The 11,944-nt window shown below is 32.3% G+C and overlaps 1 protein-coding gene across 2 annotated transcripts; it reads right to left on the bottom strand.

The window, feature by feature from the left end:
- Positions 1–1,666: 1,666 nt before the first annotated feature.
- Positions 1,667–10,362, bottom strand: LOC124362958. Of its 2 annotated transcripts, none has more exons than XM_046817863.1 (4): positions 10,205–10,362; positions 8,630–8,743; positions 4,034–4,076; positions 1,667–1,818 (listed from the first exon to the last, which is right to left on the bottom strand). In XM_046817863.1, exons 1-4 carry the CDS (start codon positions 10,301–10,303, stop codon positions 1,742–1,744), a joined length of 333 nt encoding a protein of 110 aa, XP_046673819.1. In that variant the 5' UTR covers positions 10,304–10,362; the 3' UTR covers positions 1,667–1,741. The 2 variants fall into 2 exon arrangements, with proteins under 2 accessions (XP_046673819.1, XP_046673821.1); XM_046817865.1 differs by having other exon boundaries at positions 8,630–8,791; positions 10,205–10,358.
- Between the last annotated feature and the right edge of the window lie 1,582 nt (positions 10,363–11,944).

The following is an 11,944-nucleotide window of genomic DNA, read 5'->3' as shown; positions in this document are numbered from 1 at the left end:
GTGGACACATATTCAATAAAATAATCCCAAAAATTTTTATTTGTATTTGTTTTTGCGGGAGATAATTTTTTCTTTGTCCTAACTTCTGAGAACATCTAGATACCATCCACTGTTTTCAGTTGATTTTTGATGCACTAATTTTTAGCCTCTAGTAACATGGTTTAATGGTTACCATGGTTTTAAGGTTACTTAGAAGCTTAGTGCCGTCAGAACACAGGCATACCACAGTAGAAGAAGCAGATTGTTATGACACCCTGTATATCAAAGTCTACTGTGGCAGGTGCAAAATTCTATAATGGGCTGAGGGGCACCTCTCACTGTATCCTGCAGGATGATCTGATTGGGCCGAGGCGAGTTATTTATTGTGAAGACCTTGCCTGTGAACTCTAGCAAACAAGTGTCGAATTCAATTGTACGGTTCAACAATCCTTGTTACTTGTTTTTAATATGCTTTATCTCTTTTTTAAGTTCAAAGATCTCCTCTTTCGGATCGTCAGATGTTTTGGGTAAACTAGATGGGAGCCCCCATGGCCACTCAGGATGACGGTCGAGCGGGTACCTTGCCAGAGGTGGAATAAGTAGGCCAAGTGCAATGTGCAAGCAGTGTGGTCACTGTGGTTCAAGTGTTGCGAAGCAGTGACTAGAGTTAACACATAGGGACAGGGTGCTCATCACTGTGTTTGTTATTACTCATAAATATTTGAGATAAATCTAAATAATTTTCTAGAAATTTAAAAATATGTCTGTTGTTTGAAACTTAACAATTAATTATATTATGCAGTTTTAATTTTTTTTTAACTGTATAGAAATTATTCCAGTTAAAAAATAAAAACCACTCCAAGGTATACATTTATATTTTTAAATATTATAATAGTTAATATACTCAAACACACATACATGTTCATGTTCATGTACATGTACATGTTCTCAAGCTATAACTCGTTAGGTATAAGAAATTATACAGTTATACAGGTATAAGCAACTGAACCAAGCAAAATTTTACTGTGAAAGGTACCAGTTGAACAATTTCCATTAGATTAATTGTTGAGAGTGTTGCAGGATAGTTTTTACAGAATCTATTGTTCGATAGTTTTAAAATAAATTTTCAGTAAATTTAACACTCTACAAAAATTACTAAACGAATTTCACAAAAATCGATGGTTTTAATTGTTGAATTAAGTTTTAAAATTTTTAATTTCTACTATTTTGTAGCAAATTTGATTGAAAGTATTTTTTATCAAATTATACGTCTGTAAGAATGAGTAACATATTACATTTTAACTTAGTCGACTAAGCCTTTCTAGAAATATAAATAAACAAGATGGTGAATAATTGGCAAAAGAAGCATTTTATGACATACGATATTTCTTAGATTAATATTTTAGCTGTTATAGTACAACTGAGATATATGTATCCTGGAATTGCAGAGTTATTTTAATCTAATAACTTTTACTACATTCTGTACCTAGTGTTTTTACGTCTAACATGCACTTTTCTGTTATAATATTCTGCAACAAACAGTTAAGTACTTCACATACCAATACCAAAACTGTTACAATATTTAGAAAAACAATTTCAGAAAATCAATCTCTGATGCTGTGTAGAAAGATTTGTGATGCTTCAAAGTTATATAGATCAATCAAATGGCAAAATAAAAAGTACATGGTAGGTAAAAGAAAGTATACTTTTATTGACCACACATATACGAGTACAAATACTTTGCTTGACATTTTAAGCTGCATTAAATATTTATGGGAGAAGTTGTAAATGTGCGGTTCCGCTTATTTTGAAGAGCTCTCAGTTTTTTTTCTTGTTTTGCTAAAAGAAATGCATACAATTTTATTATTTGTATTTTAAATCAAGTAAAAGTTTACAGTAAACTACATGTAAAAATAAGTAGTATTTAAAGTATTTCTAGATACATTTAACTGTATTATATGATTATGTCAATGATAATTTTGCTCTCATTTTCGAAACATTACAAGATAATGTAGCTATGGTTGAAAGGGTTAATTGAAAGTGTATGTTGAGTTTAACTCGATTTCACCTTGCGCTAGTGCAACAAATGGAATCTGACGCTGTCATATACTTGACATCTTGAGTCGACGACTTTTTTGGATCTCTTCATTCGAACATGACTCCAGATTCCAAGAGTCAAGTCTGTATTAATGTCAGATTCAAGACACTGCACTAAGAGGAAGGTGAACTGGAGCTGAACTCAGCATTGGTATTGGATCAACTCTGCCCACCATAGGTACAGTATGTGTAGAAAACTCCAGTTTGCTCCTCTGTGATTTGGAGTCGTATGTGAAACATCGTAGTGTACTCAATTGTGTATCTGATAGAGCACCACTTCATCTAGATTACATTTCTTTGTAGTCGAGGTTTCTCTGATGTCAAAATGATGCAAAGAGTTTGTTTTGACCTTCCTCAGCTCCGACTTTTTTTAAATCTCTTCAGAGGGACATTAACTCCATATTCCAGGAGTCGTCGTCTGTTACAGCATCAGATTTCAGATGCTGTAAAAAGGGGAAGGTGAAATTGAGCTGAACTAAACATTTGTGTTACAAGAAACATAACTGACCTCTTCATAACAAATTTATTCAGTAAACTAACTCTTAAACAACTCAACCTTTAGAAACTCATGGCCTATACCACTAGTTATGAGAATAATACAGGTAATGTTTTGTCTAATATTGGATCAAGAAATACAGATAAGTTACCCATTTCGAAAGTTAACAAAAAACTAATTAGTAGAGCTCCAATAACTGGGGTTACATTAAAATTTTGTTTGTTCATTTCAGCATGTAGACATAAGTCACCACAAATAATTTACAAACAGTAACTTCCAGTTTTTGTAACAACGATAAATGATACTGGTTTTTGGAGCTTTTCAATCAAATTGCAACTTTGAAAACTCATTACTTTAAAACTTAATCTGATTAATGGCAAATGTTTGTGGTTATCTTTCAAACTCGAGTATATATACTTTTTAATCCAAGAGTAAACTCTAAAAATCTTTAGCTCCTAGGACTTTGGTATTGATTATCAAGTCCTATTCCTGTAAACTCCTCCTATTCTTCCATACAGGTATCCTCTGGAAGCTGTGATATATAGGTTTTCTAACTTTAGAAGTTTTGGACTCTTGAAATATGTGGCATCTGGAAGCTACCTTTCAAATTAAGAATTAATTTTATTAAATTCAGTGAAGGGTGTTGGGAAAACGCAGTATTTCCTTCGGTCATGTTGGGGGATGACAACTGAATTCACTAAATTCCTAGGATTGTACCATGATAAAGAGTTGGTCTGGAAAGATCATTTCTACAGCATTTGCTTGAAGGTTGCATGAGGTATTTATGTCCTACGTTATTTGGCACAGGCATGTACTTCCAATGTCCTTTGAATTGCTTATTTTAGCCTCGATCATCTACATTTTGTCTACAGAATAAGACTAGTGGTTGTTCCAAAGAAACTATGGAACAAGCTTCAAAAAGGATGTCAGAATCGGGGCAGGGCTGAAATTCAGAGAGTCAAGCAAAGATTCCTTTGTAGAGTTTGAGTTACTGACATTGCCTTGACTCTCTGAGGTGATGTTCTACTGCCTGTGGAAGTGTGCTTTCGTTTAATGTGGAGATGTTCATCAATATGATACAAGGGGCAGGGAAATCTTACGGGTCTAACAGCATGGACTCCCTGCTTTTAAACGTCTACCATCTCAGATGGTTGTCAGACTACCTCACGGACTTAAAACTATTAACAATTTCAATTAATTAATAACCTCTCCTGATTTTCAGAGCATTTTATTTAGTTCAGTCCATGAATATTTGCTGGGATGATCTACTTAACTATAACAAAAGAGATCTGAATTATATAAGGGTGAATTATTTATGTATGGAATTTTCTTTCTATTTTTATACTCGTAGTGTTTTTATTAGTTGTCTTTTCTGTTAAAATTTATATAAATAAGTACTATAAAAGTTCTTTTATTGTATGTTGTTCTCCTTACTTAATTACAATCTTATAGCTCACTTACCCTTCTCGAAGTGTGCCTGCTTTATAAAGTAATCCTTCATAAACTGGAAAAAACAACATTTGAATTGTGATAATTGTTTGAATTATAGGTACAAAACAGTTTATATCGCCATACTCTAAAGCAATCAAAAATATAATTAATGATTTTTTTAGTGTTGATCTCTACAGTAAACTTCATGGTATAAAGTAAGTTTTAACCTGTGAACTGATTGAACCCCGTTTCACTTTTTTCCATTAACGTACTCAGTAACATAAGTAAAAAATTAGTTACTATTTTCAGTGACGTATTGAATAAGAATTGTGAAGTTTTGCCAAAAAACTACTTTGCTTTATTTCTTTCCCCATAACCCCTCTATCTACAGCAGATCTATTGTTGAAGAAGACGATGTTTAAATGACAAGAACTCCCCCTAATACTATCCTTTTTCAACATTGAAGATAGCAAAGAAACACCAACAAAATTGGATGCCCAGGAGGTTCAGAACCAGGTTCCTCCTGTCTAAAACAGCAAAGATTGTGATTATGAACCTGAGTATTTACAAGCAATGTATTCACGTTTTTTTCCGCTTTATTATGTGACTTATAGTTAAACATTGATTTATCATTTTCAATCGTTTTTATTTAACAATTACCCTTCATTGACATTTTCCATCTTTCTCCCCTTTCCTCAATGCCAAAAAATAACCCCCACCATCTTCTTATTATGACTGAAGTACTTTCATGTACAAGGAGTTAAAAGTGTACTTAAAATAATTTTTACAGGTGCTGGTTCCTACAAAGATTGCTCATTCCAATACAAATCTTTATTATATTTGATTAAATTCGTGTCAAATTATAAAACAAAAACTCATGTTTAAGTAAATTTAATTCTATATAACTCCTCCATCGGCTTCAATTTTGTAAACGTGTACATTTTTGTGTAGGACTAGCCCCTACACGTATAGGTGAAAAACGAAAAAGATGTCTTTAAAATCTTTCCTCCCTCTTCTCTCACCCCTAGGATTGAGGACTCTTATGCTATCAGGTACTACAAACAATGTCCCATAGGTGGATTTTTCTCCTATTGATTTTCCTTCTAGACACCTCAATTGGTTATTCGTTGACGACTACAATAACTGTTTTAATTGCAATTATTAATTTAAATTATAACAACGGATAAATGTTTTTCAGGAAAGATCATACATTTTTCTAGTGCCATAGAATCAGAAATTTGACTTTTAATCACCACTATATTCTGTGGCCTGTTGTCGTGATTCATACACTTGTTTATGGATCCTTGAGGATCCATAACCAAAATCGACACGTTGGAATTTGCAATCCATACGTACCGAGGACAATGACCGACTTGAGATTTCATATTACACCAAACCCCTTACGCCCTTATCACGCAGTTCGACGTCCGATGCATCCAGTGGAAGGTTCAGTTTATAGTTTTCGCTCTCAAGGTAGTGATGGGATAATCAATTAAGTTTATAATCGTTACATTACATCGAAAATACATTAGTCTTGTTCGAAAATTTCAAATAATCGATCGAAATTGTCGATTATTTTGATTGTGTGGAGATATTGAAATGAATGAATTATAAATTATTGACCAACTGATTTTTATTTGAATAAACAAAACTGTTTAAGTATCATGCAAATGTGTATGTCTTTTTACAAAATTGTTTCTTTGGCATTTCAACCCATACAATAACTTAAAATACATTAGTATGCGATTGCCGAACAGATATAGGAAGTATATACTGATAACTTTACTCTGTCCACCGATCTCTAAAAAATATGTTTGTTGCAATAAACATTGGTATCCGTGATAACAAATGTTATCACGTGATCCAATATGTTTTTACGCAGTACGGTAGCAAACATAGAATATCAAAATAATTTTCAAAATTGTGCACTGTACTGAAATGTTGTTTATTTCATTTGTAATGAAGAGTTTAATTTCATAATTCATACAGCATACATAGTTTTGTTTGTTTAAATAGGTTGATTAAGTACTTTTTAATACCGTACCAATTTACAGGAACCATTATATTGTAATAATTAAATTTTGTATAATCCTATGTATTCAGTGTTTATTCAATTGTCACGGTTTGACCGAATAGGGTAGAATAATTGATTTATTTTAAGTATGCATTAATTCATCAATGAATTAAGCTATTTTAAAGTATTTTATTACATTATTATTTTACTTTACTGTAATATATATACATAGTGTATATATTAATACGTATTTATATATTATTACATCAAATGAGCATATTTGCCTTTGTTCTATGTCAGTATTCAAAACTTATTGCCTCTGAAACTAGCAAAGTCACAATTTACTACGCATATTTTCCTAACGTGAACTGGCAGTCATAATTGGATACGCATTTTGCTATATAAAATATCTTTTGCTAATTACGCCATCTTTCAAACGATTTTCATTTAGCTTGTAATACAAGTTATATCATTGTAATCGGCAGATTATGCGCTTTTTTAATGTACTTATGTTTATACATTAAACGTTTCTTTATATTTTACTGGCCGCTTTAAGCTAAATGCAAGTATGCCAGACACACCAAGCAATCTTGACAGCTGTTGCTGTTTCAGTCAGCTGGATTCTTTTAAGTTTAGTTTTACATTGTTTCCATTGTTTATTATAAGTAGTGTTTACTGATTTCAATAAGCCGCAGAAAATAAATAAAACTGGACTTTATAAAATTAAAGTTTCAATATTGGAGCACCATACATCCCTGAATGTAAAGGTAAACTCAATTTTTATTTCTCTTTTAATATATGATTTACTCTGGATTTATCCAGAATTATTATTATTTAGTGTGTGTGATAATATGTAACACTTTGTTTTGTGGGTACTTTGGTATTATCCGGAGGCCATTATTTTTGAGAAGAGTATTCTAACCGGGGATCTCGGTAAATTACATTATTAGAAAGAATAGAATTTATTTGACTTATTATATAAATTGCATGTCATTATAATGATCGGTTTTTGTTTTCCGCTGGCCCAAACGGAAACGTCGTAAACTGATTTCCAAGTTAATTTTTTTGTTTAACTCTGAGTAAGGGGTTAAAAAGCTGTGTCAGTTAAGGAGAAATGCAAGCTAGGTCTTAGGTTAACTTCACAAAAAGTAGAAATTACTCAAACATGACTTTCAAACTAAACTAAAACTATAGATATTAATTTTAACTGGGTTGGTTAAAAAAATCGCTGAAACCCGGTAGTCTTCGTTTTACCAACATAGTTATTGTACCGTCATTGTAACTCTAGTTAGTTTGTGATTAACGTTCACACTCGGGTACCATCTATACTTTTTGTCCGACAGTATTCCAGCAGTTGTTTTGATCGACTCCAAAGGAATCAGTGTGTTAGTAGACTGCATCTCAATCGTTTCCTCTTCCGTTTCTGTCAGTTTCCCGTATTTTTCCTATTAAAATTGCTGCGAATGTTAAAAAATTGTCAAAATCTTTTTTCTGGTATATAATATGCTACATATTATTTAAAAGCCTCTTTTGGACTCCAGACTCATAGGCATTTATCCTGTCCCTAATAGGAATATTAGAAATTACGAACATTGCTAGTCTTTGGATTATCGCTGACCTGCTTCCTGAAGGATGGGATACAGCAAAGCAAAAATATCTGCACTGCTTAGGTTTAATTTAAAATCCAATATACAATAATTTATCAATATCGAAATATTTACTATGTAAGACGTTGCAATATTTATTGAAGACCCGAGATATTTCTAAAATCGTGTAGTTGTCTGTTCTGTGCGATAAATCTTGATAGAGAGGTTCTAGACACTTTAACATTAGTACGCTACATGTATTTCTTTTGGTCCAGGGAAGAAATCTATTGATTTTGGTATCAAACGATCAAAAGGCTGCAAATTTGTCGCTAAGATTTTCAGCTAAGAAGGACAGACGTTTATCGATAACCATTATGACAACGAGAAAACCAAAATTGGTACGGTAAAAGTTAATTATATCACTAATTATAAGTTTACTAACCAAAATATTTGGTGGAGCTATTTCTTTGGATTGGGTGATTTCATTCAAATAATATGGAACATTTACCAGGCAATGTCGTCTTCAAAAGCAAAGTAAACGGCAAGAGGAGTTCCATCTTTTTTACTTTGGACGTTCGTTAAGTCCTGTGGTTTTCTCAAAATTCCAACTTATCGGATTATTACCAGCAAACATTCCAGTCTACAAAACTAATTATCATTTCCTCCAGTTGGGTTACATAATATCTTGAATTTTCCATAGAAATGACCTCGTATCAATATGGGGATTATGTGGTAGAAATTCGATAAAGCTAGATAGATCCAAAGATCTTTAAAGCACAGATAGCGCTACTATATTAAATATTGTGTTCAAAGTTTTAATCATTTCTAGTTATTATATACGTAATGAAAATATTATATAAGTAATTCTGACTTACAGTAAATCAAAGGAAAACGTTTACAGACGAATACTCTAATGAAATCTTTTACTAGTAATTCAATTACAATATTATATCTTTCTAGACATAATTTTTGTAACAACATATTAATATATACTTATTTATATAGAGAATATATTTAATACATTACCTTTCTATTATAGTGAGTTTCCACGCTAGGATCTATAGACACTTTGAGTCGAGGCCAAGGTGTAGTTCTTCGTGTGAAATACATGGCGAGTTCACCCTCCCCTTCATTCTGCTCCTGATTTGACAGACATCAACAGTTCTACCGGCTGACAAGGGACTTGACCTCAAAAATAAATACTGTTTTATAAACACCGAGCAGAAGTATGCCCAACGTTAAAGTACCTTACAAATCTCTGAACTATCCTTTGAAGTTATTTACTGCTATATTAGTTATGTTACTGTACTACAAGAAGTACGTTCGTTTTTTCCGTAACAGGATGAGTGAACACACAGAATGTCAAAGTTACACATCATTTTTTTTATAAACTTTAATGAATCCAATAATTGTAAAACTGTTTGTATTTGTTCTGGTTTTCTGAAATGATGTAGTGGCTGGTCAGGGACGGGAAAGGCAAAGACGTTATCCAAAAAGATATCTATAACAATGTTCAGTATGATACCAAAAATATCTACAATAATTTTCAGTATGATAAACTATTTTTATTTTTATACGTGTGATATTTTTGTTACCATATTAATTATTACTATTACCAGTACTTAAAATAAACCATATTGTGTCTATTAATTATTTTTTTGCCCAGCCATGTCAGATATTCCACAACCGTTACGCCCACATATCTAATTTACAAAGTATCTAATTTTGTTGATGAATCAAGGATCAGATTTATAAAATAGCTAACTACTTTAATGCTTAAATAAAAATAAACCTACAAACACGATCTTGGTGTCCAAGACTGTACTCAGGACTCCGCGCCGTTAACTAAACGCGAAGGTAGACATAAAAAAAGAGACAGGACCGTTTCCGAGTTTAGTTTCCGGCTTTTTGCATAGATTTCACCGTCACAATCAGCGATGAAATGCCCTCTACCAAACTTGAACAGTCTCATTGTACCCTCGACAGTGTAATGAATAAATTACTCACAACGTCTAGTAGAAAACTGAGGGATATACAATACATAATCAACGGCGGGATATTTATTCAAAAGGTTTGAAAACAAATTACACGAGTTAAGAACTTTTACAATGTCATAGGCTTTTGGGGGTCCCGGCACCCCTGGATCTCCTTCCCCCCATTATACATGTATATACGCCACCGAGTTTCTTGAAATCTAAGAAATTAATTCCGAATTTTTATACTTTGAACATGGGCGTTTTCATTGATAGTGCAACAAAAATATATATACCTGCAAATATATAAACGGCAAGAACACAAATTTCACCGATATAATTCTTTTCTAATTTTCACTCATTTTTAAAACCTGTACATTTAGATGCTTTTCAATTTTTTGTATAAATACAGATTCATGCGCTTCCATTGCGTTGTTACATTTTGTCTTATTTACAGGATACCTATATTTATTTCCTACTTAACTACGTATTTCTGTTTAATTTATTTAGAATTGCATATGCTTATTTATTTACTACAGTACTGTGTTCTATTGCTTTGTATATTTTATTAAAATCAATTACTTATATACTATATTCAATAAAGTATTATATAACCTAATGCTCTTACTGTAGTATTTTTTCTCATGCTGAAGTTTTTTCCGTTTCCTAATCCGTCCAAATCGTACAAAAAGTGCATCTGTGAGTATAAGTACAACCATAAATACATACACAATTAAATGTTTAGGAATCATTGTTACATAACAAACAAGTTTGGACAATAGCCTCGTCATTCAATCTGATAACCCCCTCCCCCTCATACCATTATATTAAGAGCTGATAAACTCATCTCCACTCCAGGGATCAGACCGGATCTTCAAAGTTAATTTTTTATATACAATAACAAACCATTTACGTGTTTATCACGTTGTATTTTAAGAAATGCTACTTCCTAGAACACAAACTTCATGTTAATAGCTGATAACCGACTTTGGAGCAAAGGAGGTGGAGATCCCAAGGCAAAAATCGTTTAATTTAATACAAACCTATTATAGATATCTGCAGTTAAATGGCACACACGTTGTAAATGATAAATGTTAACCAAGAATGGGTTTTCTTCGCTCTTTGAAACATGGGAACGGAACCCTAGGATCAAATCTCTTACACACACGTACTCACGCATATACACTAAATACCTTATGGTTGGATGGATTTTGATTAGAATGGCTAAATATTTCATATAACAAATAACAAACATGAATACGGATAACCACTTAACCAGATTATTTTGATACCTATAAACACATGGTGTTTGTATTAAATTTACTCTTTTAGTAGTGGCTTAAATGTAAGTCTCAAAACTCCTCGTCTTTCGAATACAAATATAGATACTAAAATAAATTATAACTTGTCAAAATTTAAATCATATGTAGATGTACACAGTTTTGCATTACACATAATGTGGTAAACTGATCGCGCAGTAGAAAGACACCTCTTTTACCTTGATCACTTCCGAAGGATTGATCAAATAAAACCTCCGGTTCGTACTCTACCAGACAGCATTACCGATGATAATCCTCGACTCTTCTCATTTCATTTATTCGATAAAATGAATTTTCAGATAAATAAACCTCCGTACATTTCAGCCTTGGGTTCATGGGAATTTAATGGTTAATACTGTTTGAATCGTGATTTGTTAAAAGGGCCCTAGTCCATTTGGTAAAACTTTCAGGAATTAACAAAAAACCATCTTGTTTGGAAAATATTTACTTTCTCTTTTATATATTTTTTTTAGTTATATTTAGTTTATTAATATTTTTAATTACTGAAACAATAGATATGGTGTTTTTTGTTCATTTATATTACTTTTTAAATTATTTAAAACTATGGACTTGTGCCCTTTTATCAAAATGCACTAAAAAGGATAAAAAATAAACAATTTCTGATTAAACTTATGCTTTTATTGCTTACATTGGTAGTTTGGTATAGCATTTGGATTATAAATTTGTTAAATTAACAAAATAAACATTTAATTTGATTTGAGAAAATATTTTTGAGCCATAGTATTAGTTGGTCACTTTTTAATGTGTTATAAGGTCTCAACCTCTGGTACTCAAATCGTCTTCTTCAGCTGTTCCAATGGGCCCATTTACAATTTCATTATAAAATTCCAGATGTTCTACTGGTACATACTGAAGAGCTTTCTTGATGTCATTGGCCTTGGCTTCCTTCAAGGGAATTTTCCCTCCCGGGTATGCAAGTCTGGTTGGAGCTGAAGGCGTACCTGATTGAGCAGACATGAAAAATGTTTGCTTGTCTAGGCCATTAATTGTGGAATAGGCCGTGATGTACCCTTTTAAATCTGACCTAT

This window comes from Homalodisca vitripennis, chromosome 5 (assembly GCF_021130785.1).
Source record: "Homalodisca vitripennis isolate AUS2020 chromosome 5, UT_GWSS_2.1, whole genome shotgun sequence".
NCBI classification, from domain to species: Eukaryota; Metazoa; Arthropoda; class Insecta; order Hemiptera; family Cicadellidae; genus Homalodisca; species Homalodisca vitripennis.
This window is presented reverse-complemented; position numbering and strand designations above follow the sequence as displayed.